This window comes from Arvicanthis niloticus, chromosome 22 (assembly GCF_011762505.2).
Source record: "Arvicanthis niloticus isolate mArvNil1 chromosome 22, mArvNil1.pat.X, whole genome shotgun sequence".
Classification (NCBI taxonomy): domain Eukaryota; kingdom Metazoa; phylum Chordata; class Mammalia; order Rodentia; family Muridae; genus Arvicanthis; species Arvicanthis niloticus.
This window is the reverse complement of record NC_133429.1, coordinates 50079834-50092851: the sequence shown is the minus strand read 5'-3', so window position 1 is coordinate 50092851 and position 13018 is coordinate 50079834. Positions and strand designations below refer to the sequence as shown.

General features: G+C 46.5%; 1 protein-coding gene across 2 annotated transcripts; it reads left to right on the top strand.

Moving 5' to 3' along the window:
• The first annotated feature begins 5276 nt into the window (after positions 1-5276).
• Coq10a (coenzyme Q10A) lies at positions 5277-12688 on the top strand. Of its 2 annotated transcripts, none has more exons than XM_076920624.1 (5): positions 5277-7180; positions 7732-7878; positions 10914-11106; positions 11640-11741; positions 11986-12688. In XM_076920624.1, exons 1-5 carry the CDS (start codon positions 7041-7043, stop codon positions 12151-12153), a joined length of 750 nt encoding a protein of 249 aa, XP_076776739.1. In that variant the 5' UTR covers positions 5277-7040; the 3' UTR covers positions 12154-12688. The 2 variants fall into 2 exon arrangements, with proteins under 2 accessions (XP_076776739.1, XP_076776740.1); XM_076920625.1 differs by having other exon boundaries at positions 7174-7359.
• Positions 12689-13018: the final 330 nt, after the last annotated feature.

The window sequence follows — 13018 nt, the reverse complement described above, 5'->3', positions numbered from 1 at the left end:
AACGGCGGTAGAGAGGAACTCCCCCTCACCCATTGGAGAGGTCAAAAGAGGCAGCCAATCAGGGACAATTGGCCGGGGGAAAAAGAAAAGTGGAGATTGATAAATGGGTACAATTTATAAAAGATGCTTTAGAGCCAGGCATGAATCATATATAAGATTCCTGCTCTCTGGAACCTGAGGCAGGAGGATTGCGTGTTCAAGAACTAGCCTGGCTACGTAATGAGCCCCAGTCTATCCTAGCTTCCTTTTTGCGTTGCTACGGTAACAATGACCAGAACCAACTAAGAGAAAAGTACATTTCCAAGATACAGTCTATCTTTGAGAAACTCAGACCGGAACTTGAAAGGTGAACTCAGGGAGGAATGCAGCTTGCCAGCTCAAGCTTAACAGATCTCGTATCTAACTTAGGACCACCTGCCTAGGGATGGTACCGCCCACAGTGGTCTGGGCCCTCCTACAACAATTAGCCAACAAGAAAGTGTAGGGGCTGGGTAGGTGGTTCAGCTAGTTGAAGAACACTGACCACCCTTCCAAAGGGCCCAAGTTTAATCCCCAAATCCACATAGTAACGGATAGTGGATTGCAACTCCAATTCCAGAGATTTTTGTGGGTAAAACATTTATGTGTGTAAGATAATAAAAGTAGCCAGGCAGTGGTGGTGCATGCCTTTAATCCCAGCACTTGGGAGGCAGAGTTAGGCAGATTTCTAAGTTCAAGGCCAGCCTGGTCTACAGAGTGAGTTCCAGCACATCCAGGGCTATACAGAGAAACCCTGTCTCAAAAAATAAAAGATAATTAAAGTAATTTATAAGTTAAATTGAAAAGAATTAAGAAATGCCTCACACACAGACACGCTCACAGATGAAGGCTTTTTTGTTTTGTTTTGTTTTTGTTGTTGTTTGAGACAGGTTCTCACTATGTAGCCTGCTGTCCTGAAACTCACTATAAAACCAGGCTGACCTCTAAAACCAGAGATGCTCCTGCCTCTGCCTCCCTAGTGCCCTAGTGCTGGGATTAAAGGTAAAGGCAACCTTAGACAATTCTTTGATTGAGGCTCCCTCTTTACAGACTAATTTGGGTTGTGTCAAGTTAACAGTAAAAAACTAAACAACGGCACTGTATATAAGTAAGTATAAATAAATAAAATAAGCACATACTCTCTTACAACTATTGATAATGCTCCCTCCCCTAGACAAAACCCAGAAGGTCCAGGGATAGTGTGTAAGCCTGTATTCCCAGAATTTCTGAGGCTGGTATGGTGAGTTCAAGGTCAGCCTGGGTTACATAACAACACTCTGTCTCAAACCCCACCGCCAAACAACAACAATAATAAAATATAATAATAATAAATTTGGGAGGGAGGCTGGAGAAATAGCCCGCAGTTAAAAGTGCTTGTTATTTTTACAGAACGGCAGAGTTTGGTTCCCAGCATCAACTGCTGACAACTGTAACTCCCGTTTTTTTGGAAATCCAACACCTTCTAACCTCTCCAGGCACTACACACACTTGGTGTGCTTACACACATGCATAGAAACATTCATATGCAAGAAATAAAAATTCTTTTAAAAATTATTTTTAAATAAAAATTAAAAGAGGTTAGGGCTCTAGAGCCTAGCATATGTGAAGGCTCAGGCTCAACCTTCCGCACCAATGGAACCAACAGGTTGTGGAGATACACACCTGTCATCCCAACCATTGAGGAGGCTGAGGCAGGGGGAGCTCAGTCCTGACTGAACTGTAGATTGAGTTCGGGGTCACTCTGGGAAACGAAAACGTAGTGGGATCCTGTCTCAAAAAGTCAAGTGAGGGCTGAGGGGGCTGGAAAGACATCTTACCCAGTAAGAGAACTCGCGGCTCTAGTGCAACACCAGGCTTGGTTCCCAGCACCCACAATGGGCCGCCTGTAATTCAAAGGAACCTGACGCCCTCTTCTGGCCACCTCAGACACCGGCACTCATGTGCCGCATCCCCCTCCAACTCCTCCCAAACACACACATATATATAAATAATAAAACAGAGTCGGGTGTTGGTGGAGCACGCCTTTAATCCCAGCACTCGAGAAGCAGAGGCAGGAGGATCACTGCGAGTTTGAGGCCACCGTGGTTTACAAAGTAAACTCTGGGACAGCCAGAGTTATACAGAGAAACCCTGTCTGGAAAAACCCAACAACCAAAGAAACAAAAAATAATAAAAATGAAACAGATCTCGACAAAAGGAAAAGAGGGCTGAGGATAAGGATATAGCTAACTAAATGTTAAAACGGTGTAGACGACCGAAGGTTAATACCTGAAACCGGTGTAGCGGAACAGCCGACCCTACTTCTGCACGCGGCCGTCCTTTAATCTCTACCTGAAAGCCACGGCACAATGATATGCATTCGAACGCTTATGTGTACACACAAGAAGAAAATAAATAAATGTAAAACTTTTGTTTTTAATGAAAGAGTGCTTAGCTAACAAGTTTGAAGTCTTGGGTTTGACCCATAGCATTACAAATTGGAAAAAAAAAAAAGTACCTCACACAGAAGTATTCTTTTTTGTTGTTAACTGTTTGTTGGTTAGCTGGTTTTCTAAGCCTAGGAAATCAGCATCAAGAACTAGCACTTTATATCTGAGGAGGAGGGGAAGGAGGAAGAGGAGGGAGGAGGAGATAAGAACCGAACATAGCTGGGGGTCACATGGGTGCTTGCTTGGCCATTGGGTATGATGGGCTAAGTTAGGACATGGCCCAAGAGGAGGAGGGAGCACACACCCTCTAATGCTCAAAATAGCTCTTAGTAACCTGAGGATTTGGAGGCAGGGGTTGAGCTGGAGTCATGTGTTGAGGCCTGGCTCAGGAGTGGAGGTGAACCAGGGAGAGAGCCACACTGAATCTCTGGGCAGATGGGAAGAGGAAGGACTAGAGGTTATTTTCTAATATTATGTAGAGCAAGAAAGAGGGTTTCCCAGGGAAGAAAGGAAATGGTTTAACAACATTGACACATCTGGAGTTCCTGGAGAATGTGTGGAGAGGAATGGAATTGTCGCTGGCTATTCGCTCAGTCCTGAATTCAACTTCTGAACTGTTATTTGTGGAACTTGCTAGGGATGGTAACACATACCTGTAATCCAAGCCCATGGGAGGTAGAGATAGGAGAGTCAGGAGTTCAAGGTCACTCTTGACATTCGGGTCAGCTTGGACGGCTAAAACCTGGCCTTAAAACTCAGAAATCGCTGGGCGGGCGTGGAAGCTCAGCATTTAGGAGTACTGGCTGCTCTTCCAGAGGACCTGGGTTTAAGTCCCAGTATCCACAAAGAGGCTCACAACCATCTGGGGGTCCGAGTGCCCTCTGGCCTCTGGAACACCAAGCACACATGTGGTACACAGACATACATTTGGGCATTGAAAAAAACAAGTCTCTCCTCTCCTCTTCTCGCTCTCTTTCTCTCTGTTCCATTTTCCTTCCTTCCTTCTCTCTTTTCTTTTTTTCTTTTTTCTTAAAGATGGCCTTACACTTACTACGTAGCCTAGATTGGCCTCAAATTCATTCTGAGTTCTGAGATCCCAGATCTGCAGAACCAAGCCTAGCTGGCCTGTCTTTCTTTAGACTTTGGTTTTTATTCTTCAGACCTTAGCAGAACAAACTCCATGATGGAAGTATCATTCAGGCCATAAAACTCGGTACATAGGCAGGTTACTGCCAAAATGAAAACAAAGGACCCAATCCATCAAAGTCCATAGTTCTGGGGAAAGTCCCTAAATGTATTAACTTTGCTTTTTGGCTTCTGTAGTTCTGGCTAACTATCCCAGTTAACTGAAGCATGTCAACCAGGACACGGTCTTTGTCCTTTAAAAGATCACTCTGAGAAAGGGTAGGAGCTACACTGGGCTTCCCAACACCCCGTGTAGCTGCCAACCACCTAATAAAGAGTTTCTACTGGCTTAAATCCATGACTGAGTAGTCTCTGAGCGATACCCGCAACACTAACAAATGTGAAGATTCAGTATTTATACTTCATCATAGTAATTGATCAGTAGATAGAAACTTAGGAGTTTTAGCTAAACTGTGTGTGGTGGCGAATACCTTTAGCCCCAGCACTTGGGAGGCAGAGGCAGGCAGATCTCTGAGGGTTTGAGGCCAACCTGGCCTACATAGGAAGTTCCAGGCAGCCAGCACTATGTAGAGAGACCCTGTCTCAAAACAAACAAACAAACAAAAAAACAAGTTATAGCCAAGTATGACAGCACAAGCCAGTAACCTCAGCATTCAGGAAGAGGTATATCAGGAGTTCAAGGCCAGTCTTGGTTAGTTAAATTATGAGTTTGAGGAAAGTCTGGGCTATGTGAGACCCTATCTCAAAACCAAACAAACAGTTTTATTTTATGTTTTTATATATATGAGTGCTCTACCTGCATGTATCCCTACATGCCAGAAGAGGCCATCAGATCATAATTATAGATGGTTTTGCGCCATCATGTGGGTGCTGGGAACTGAACTCAGGGCCTCTAGAAGAGTAGCCAGTGCCCTTAACTGCTGAGCCATCTCTCCAGCTCCCAAACAAAAGTTTGTTTGTGTTTTTTAAAGAAAAAAGTTATGGTGAGTGTCTCTTTTGGAAATGTTTGCAACCTAGGAAAAATATAACACAGAAAACGAAGAGAAAATGTAAAGATACATTCTTATTTTCTTGAAATCTAGTACTCGGAGCAGTAACTGATGTGGGTTCAGTCAAGAGAGTCTTCCTGGAGGTGGTATTTTGAATCAGTACTTAAAAGAAGTTATTGGTGTAAAATGTCAGGAGCACAACAAGAGGTAAGGGGAATGAACTAGGAAAGGATTAAATGGGAGTAATTAGCTACTTAATTAGCTGGAGAACAGCGAGCACGTTGGTTTTGTAGGGCTCCTGGACCTTAGGGATTCTGAGGCAGTTAACTCTGTTAAGGCGGTGTTAATGAGGTCACAGTTCAGTCATGTATCCCAGTTAAGTTCCCTCTTTTGCCCAACCTTACTCCTCACTCCAAGCAGCTGTCTCAGACGTCAGAGGAGGTGGGTTCAGACCAGAGAGTGAAGCTGGAAGGAGTAAGCTGCCCTTCAAGGTCATACGCAGAAGGAACACCACCTTTGAACTGGAAGAAAGGGGTTGGGAATGAGGGCAGAGCAGGTTCTCCCTGAAGGGCTCAGAAGGAAAGATCCTAGGAGAAGAAAAGAAATGAAATCATTCTGCATCTGGAGGTTTCATGGCCCCCAGGAGGGTGGAAAAAAGCCAAAAGGAAGAGAGACAAACCATTCATTTGGTCGTTAAAAAACCCAATTGTTTATTAAAGTGTGTGTGTGTGCATGAGAATTTGTATGTGTTTGTGCATGGTGTGTGTGAGAGAATGCGTGTGTGTGTGTGTGTGTGTGCGTGATGTGTGTGAGAGAATGTGTATGTGTGTGTTTATGGTGTGTATGTGTGTGCATGTGTGTGGTGTGTGTGTGTGTTTAGGCCAGTGGAGCAAGTTCTCTTCACGGGGGTCCTGAGGTTTGAATTCAGATCAGACTGGGTGGCAAGCACCCTTACCCACTGAGCCATCTGGCTAGCCTCATCTCGATTCTGAGTCTATGACCTTATTTGTGTAAAGCATTTGACTTGTATCACAATGTAGCTTTGATTGCCTGTCTTCTTCCGGCCAGCACATTTCCATTGTCAGGCAAAGCTCGAATGAATGTGTGGAGCTTTAACCCAGCGGAGGGAAAGCAGAGCTTGCTCTGTGGCAATCCAGACAACATTAAATTGAGCCTCAAACGGGAGAGTTTTGCTTGCTTGCTTTTGCACCCATCTAGGCTAGTCTGTTTCTAATTTGTAGTTTGTTTTTCTTCTCTTCTTCTCCTTTGGTCGTACTTTTCACAAGAGCAGTTGTTTCCTCCGTGAATCCTGGGAAGTGATATTCACTGTTGGGCTTTCTTTATGCCTGTGATGTCTCATCCTCTATTAAGTACACCTATTTCCAGACAATGATGGTTCTTTTTTCTAAAAGTAACTTTTGGCTAGTGGAATCACACCTGTAATTTCAGCAATTGGGAAGCTGTGGCAGGATGATTCCTATGAGTTCAAGGCCAGCACAGGTTAATGAGCAAAATCACGTCTCAAAATAAAGCAAACACCCCAGAGCCGTCCCTTCCTGGGACGCATGTCGGTAATCTCAGCAGCTGAGAGGCAGGAGGATCTCCAAGAGTTCCAGGACAACCAAGCTTATATAGTAAGGGCGTAGCAGAGAACAAACAACAATATCTTATGTTTTGGTTTGGTCTGAGAGTATAGACTTGGTTACTCTAAAACTGGCTATGTAGCCCAGGCCGGCCTGGAACTCGTGGCAACCTTCCTGCTTCTGCCTCAGACTTCTTTCCATAAATATTAGGGAGAAAATTATGCCCCTAGGGACATTCATGAAGGAGGACTGCAAATTCAAGGTCTGAATTGTCTTGTCTCGAATAACGAGATGGGGAGGAAGGGAGAAGGGCTTGTAGATCTAGAAGAGATTATGCAAGTCAGCCAAGAACTTGCAACATTAATATCCTTTTCCAAAGATGTAAATCGGCAGCAGGCACCGCGAAGGCCACTAGGATGAACAGAGCCTCTCCCTCTAAAGGTCTCCGAGAGACGTTCCTCTGGACGTCTACAGCCATCTGCCGTTGACACGCCCACGACGTCCCCTCTGCGCCTACGTATCAGGTCCTGTGACCACGGACTCGCCAAGTAGTTTGTGCCAAGCGACCTCGCTCCCCCAGCCATCTCCGCAGCTCCTCAGACAAGCACCCAGCGCCCTTTCTTTCTCGCCAGAGGTGTCAAAGAAACTACATCTCCCGACAGGCAGCGTTACCCCTTCCTTCCTCGCTCTCCCGATCCCGATCCCTGGCAACCGCGTGACGTGAGGGGACCGGGAGCTGCGGTCACCGCTTCAGTGACAGCCTACCCGGCGCGCGGGCCGGAGCAGGGCGAAGGCAGCCGGAGCCCGCGCCGCCCTTCCTGCCCGGCCTCCCCTGCAGCTCGCCGCCGCCCGGAGTGCCAGGCAGGGGCGCGCGCATGGCCTCTGCGGGCGCGCGGAGGCTCCCGGCCCCGACGCGCGCGGCCGCCCGGAGCTGCGGCGGCTTCTCGCTCTGCCCGGGCGCGCGCTCCGTCCCAACCCCGCCCCCGGGCCCTCCGCGGCCGCCGCGGCCAATGAGGTGAGAGGCAGGCACAAGCATCCGCGCAGGACCGGAGGGGGTCTCCCGGCATCCCGAAGTTCTGCGGTGGAGGGTGGCAGCCCTTAGACGGCAGGCTGGAGAAGGGCTGGCATTGGTGGTGCCCTGGGAGCTCGAATGGAGCTCTGGAGATACAAGTACACGTTAGATGCTCGGGGCGGGTGCGTGCCAGCCACTTCTTGGCCTTCGCGGGCGCTCTGGCTTTGAAGTGCTTGGCCTGACCTGGAGCGTCTCCTGGAGTGGAGACGCTTCAGTTTGCTTGCAGCACTAGCGTTGCTCCAAAGGCAGCTGGCACTTCGGACGTGCCCTCCTTTTTCCCATCCCCACCCCTGGCCCTGTCCTCAGCCGCCCTCGACCTTTCGCACTCGTGACTGCCTGGCCGGCCAGCCCCGCTAGCTGCAGCAGGTGCTAGGAGGAGAAAAGCTTGCCCGAACGACCTTCCTCCGAGTTGCATCCCTCTTCCCCTTCACCTGGAACTGGTTGAATACAAAAAAAGAATCGTGACGCTGCCTCTCCTTTCTTTTTGGCGCTAGGTTTCTGATTTCCTGTAACCTTTTCTTGCCTCGCGCTGCCCAAGTCTTGGCGATAGAGGCTGGCCTACCTCCTAGTCGTTCCTTCATGGGCTTTGCTGCCCCCTTCACCAACAAGCGAAAGGCTTACTCGGAGCGTAGGATCATGGGGTGAGCATCCTTTATTCCCCCTCCCAATAAATAACCATGTACCAATAGTGGATAAGATTCATATTGGGCCACTCACCTCCCCAGCAACGTTTTTGTTGCCAGCCTTTCAACCTAAATTTCCCACCTTAGTTGCTCTGCGTGTGCATCAGTCTAGAATTGTGTTACATCATAGAAAGGTATCAGACCCACTAGGTAGTTGGGTGTGGTGGCACAGCCTGTAATCTAAGCTTAAAGCTGCCGTGGACTACATAGCCAGAGCTCGTGTCATATATATATTGTGTGTGTGTGTGTGTGTGCGCGCGCGCGCACATTTTGAGACAGGCTCTCACATAGCCTAGGTTGGCCTTGAACTTGATATATAGTCAAGAAGACTTTGAACTTACATCTTGCCTCCACCTACCTCCCTAGAGCTGGGACTATAGACATGTGCCACCATGCTGCTGTTTTTCTGCAGTGCTGGGGATTGAACCTAGGGCCTTATACATGCTAAGAAACCACTCTATATTACGGGACTTAAAGCTACAGCTTTTTGTTGTTGTTGTTTGTTTTGAGACAAGGTCTCATTATTTAGGCTTGGCTGGCCCGTCTTCCAAGTGCTGAGATTAAAGGCACGTACCACCACGTCCAGCTATAACAAAAATACTTAAAAATTTAAGCTACAGGGACTGGAGAGTTGGCTCAGTGATAAAGAACACTTCTTGCTGCAACCTCCTCCAGCACCAATATGTTTGATGCACAGATAAACATGAAGGCAAAACACTCATGCACATAAAATAATGAAAAAAAAAAACTAAAAATATTTTTAACTATAAAAACACTGGGGGTGGGAGGTTGGAGAAACGGCTTAATGGTTATTAGCCTGCACTGTTGAACTCCTAGCACCTACACTAGGCAGCCAGCTCCAGAGGATCTTGTCTCCTATTCTGAACTCTATAGGCACCCGCACTCATGTGTACATACCCTCCCTCAAACATACACATTGTTTAAAATTTGCTGGCTTTGGCAACCTTAGGCAGAAGGATTCCTATCAGTTTCAGCCACTAACCAGTACTGCAGGCTATACAACTTGACTTTATTATTTATTTTTTTTATTTTTTTTTTTTTTTTGTTTTTTTTTTTTTTTGTTTTTTTTTTTTGAGACAGGGTTTCTCTGTATAGCCCTGGATGTCCTGGAACTCATTCTGTAGACCAGGCTGGTCTCAAACTCAGAAATCCACCTGCCTCTGCCTCCCAAGTGCTGGGACTAAAGGCGTGCGCCACTGCTGACCAGCTAGACTTTAGAAAGGAGATGGTGGTGGTGAAGGGGCTCTTGAGGTGGATACTTGGGGCCAAGGTTCACGACCCGAGTTTGGTCCCCTGGACCTGCATGGTGGAAGCGGGGAGCCAATTTCTGGGGTTTGTTTTCTGACCTCTAGTACAAACTGTAGCACACGTGCTCCCATACACAGATAAAGGTAAAGTACTCTGAGTCAGGATCTTTCCATGTAGCCTTGGGTGTCTCGGAACTCACTCTTTAGCAAGCGTTGCTATGATTGCAACCTACATAGTAACAATGGCTGGTTTGGTATTTGCCAAGACAGGGTTTCTTTGTGTAGCCCTGGCTGTCTTCGAATTCAGCAATCTACCTGCCTCTCTAGTACTGGAATTAAAGGTGTGTGGATATGATGCTTGGAGTAACATATTAAAAAAAAAAAAAAAAAAAAGACAACAGGGCATTATTTTTCTGACAAATAAAAATATGTACCTACCCTGAGTATAATTGATAAGTACTCTGAGCGCTTGTTACATACAAGCTGCTAGGTTGAACAGGTAAACAATCCCAAGTGTCAGGTTACAGGTGAATACTGCCCCACCCATTTATTTTTAATTTCTCAAAGACTTAAAGTGCGCGTAACTGCGTGTGGTGTGTGCGTATCCACGAATGTACTTGTCCTTGGAGACGAGATGTTCGATCCCTCCTGGAACTGGAGTTACAGAGGTTGTAAACTAGTGAGCACCCCAATGTGGGTGCAGGGAATCAAACCTGGGTCCTCTGCAAGGGCAGCCACTGCTCTAGCACCACCCATGTATGTGGTGCTGGGGCCTGAACCTAAGGCTTTCCGTATGCCGAACCAGCATCTACCATTGAGCTCCATCTCCAGTCATTCCTAACACTTACAATGTTGAGGCAGGAGGATCAGGAACTTGAGGCCAACTTGGGCTCCACAGTGAGTTTAAGGTCAGCCTGGGCTACATAAGACTTTTTTTAAAACTCTAGTGGCTTAGTGGGTAAAAGCACCTGCCAGTAAGCCTGAAGGCCTGATTGGGATTCCTCAAATCCACACAGTGGAGAACTGACTGCTGCAAGTTGTTCTCTGATCTGTACAGGTATTCCATACAAAACAGAAAAAAAAATTGAGATTTGACCATCAATAAAACTGACAACCTGTCATCTACAGTCTGTATTGGGATAAAATAATGTAAAAGCATTGTGGTCTGACGATGTGTCTCGGTTGGCAGACTGCTTGCCTAGCATTCACAAGTCTGTGTTTGGTCCCTAACATAACACAAACCAGGTGTGGTGTGCACATATGTAATCTCAGCTCTCAGGAAGTAGAAGCAGGAACATCAGAAGTTCAAGATCGGCCAGGCAGTGGTGGCGAATGCCTTTAATCCCAGCACTTGGGAGGCAGAGGCAGGCGGATTTCTGAGTTCGAGGCCAGCCTGGTCTACAGAGTGAGTTCCAGGACAGCCAGGGCTACACAGAGAAACCCTGTCTTGAAAAACCAAAAAACCGAAAAAAAAAAAAAAAAAAAAAAAAAAAAAAAAAAAAAAAAAGAGAGAAAGAAGTTCAAGATCACCTCAACTTACAGTTTAAGGCTAGCCTGGGCTATATGAGACCTTGTGGGGATGGGAAGCTCTCATTCTAATTGTAAAATATATCATCTGGGTTTGCTGTGTTCCTGGGTTAGTGGGCACAGGTCTTTTTCGAGACCAATGACAGGGAAACCTTGACCTGCTGGCATTCCCTTGGCCTCCGATTCTTCTTGCTGTAGGTACTCAATGCAGGAGATGTTTGAGGTGGTGTCCAATGTCCAGGAGTACCGAGAGTTTGTGCCGTGGTGTAAGAAGTCACTGGTAGTATCCAGCCGTAAGGGTCACCTGAAAGCCCAGCTGGAGGTTGGGTTTCCACCTGTCTTGGAACGTTATACCTCTGCAGTCTCCATGGTCAAACCACACATGGTCAAGGTGAGGCCTCTCTGGGAGGGACTCCCCACGAAGTTTTATGTTCCTTAGCAGTTTCATAGTCAAAGACTACTTTGGCTTTTCCTGTAATTAGTTGATGTCTATGTGTTAAGATATATACATATATATTTATTTTTACCAAATGTAACATTAAAGGGAAGGAAAACCACTTTTAATTATTCTGAGTCGTGCTGGGTCAACCTAGGATAATATCACATATGCTGTGTAAGAAGTTCCACCGAGTTAACCCTTTAGTTCAGTGGTTCTCGGCCTTCCTAATGCTGAGATCCTTTAATACAGTTCATGTTGTGGCGACCCCCAACCATAAAACTATTCTTGTTGCTACTTCACAGCTCTCATTTTGCTGCTGTTATGACTCATAATGTAAATTTCCCCTGATAGTTTTAGGTGACCTGTGAAAGGGTCATTTGATGAACCCCAAAATGCTTGTCACCTACAAGTTGAGAACAGCTGCTCTAACACTACCCCTCTTCCTTAACAACAGGAGTTAACTAGTCAAATGTATTTTATTCCAGGCTGTTTGCACTGATGGCAAGCTCTTCAACCACTTAGAGACTATTTGGCGATTCAGCCCTGGTATTCCCGCTTACCCTCGAACCTGCACTGTGGACTTCTCTGTGAGTCAGGTCTTGTGACACGGGTCTGGGACTGGACTGAGAGTAAAACTGAACACTAAACACTTCAAGTCATCAAGTACCCAGAGGTCTACATCCATATGAGATTTACATTTTGCTCAGTTCTGAGTTAGGGTTCATAAGTGCTGTCTGGAGGGGAAGAGGGGAAAGGCATTACAGATCAGTGTCTTTGATCTGGCCAGGAGCTATCCACCATGGTCTTGATGTTTCTCTCTTGCATTTCCAGATTTCCTTTGAATTTCGTTCTCTGCTCCACTCCCAGCTGGCAACCATGTTTTTTGATGAGGTTGTAAAACAGAACGTTGCTGCCTTTGAGCGTCGGGCGGCAACCAAGTTTGGCCCAGAAACAGCCATCCCCCGTGAACTGATGTTCCATGAAGTGCACCAAACTTGAGACAAGGGATTGCTCCTTTGCCTCTAACCCCTCTTCCCACTCAATTTTATTTATTTGGTTTGGCTCTTGCTCTGAGAGAGGTCTAAGTTTCACCTTTCAATTCTTCCTAAACTGGGCTGCATGCTGTCTGGACACAGAGACAGATACACAGGAAAGGGTCAGGCACACTCTGAAAGCCTCACATGCCCACAGCAGGTGCACACCTAATAAAAGCCAGGGCTGTAGCTGTCTCTGGGCCAGGTCAAGAAACTACTCAGTCAAGGAATATAGTAGTAACTTCCTCACACAGAGACACTGGCTGGCAAGTAGCTTTTACCCTGCTAAGATTTCTCAGGAGAAAAGGCAACCTGCCTCAGTTTAGGAACATGACCATGCTGTCTGAGAGGTAGAGAGTGAGGAGCTGCTTTACCACAGAGCCACGGAGCAAAGGAGGAGCAATCACTCAACAGTGTTGTTCATACTGTTGGGATGCACCTTTTCTTCTTCCATGTGGCTTGAGTTTTTATAAAACTTCAATAAATGGTGACAGTGTGAATTTGGCATTTTTGGGGGGAGAGGGATTATTGTTTTTGGGGGTGGGGTGGGGGATAACATAATAAGCAGAAGAAAGTCATAGCTTCCTTTCCTGCAGGAGTAAAGGTTTAAAATGGCCTCTTGGACACAGTGTCCCTGCTAACTATAGTAGCACATCCTGTATGCCAGGACCTACTACCTATCCTCATGTCTATTTATAGACATTTCCAAAAAGTCATCTGTAGCAGGAGTTTCAGGACAGATTCATATGGTCTCAGACTTCCCCATGTATCTAATGCCCCTGAGGACCACCCGTTTGGGGACCTCCTTAGGGAAAGTGGCAAGGAGACAC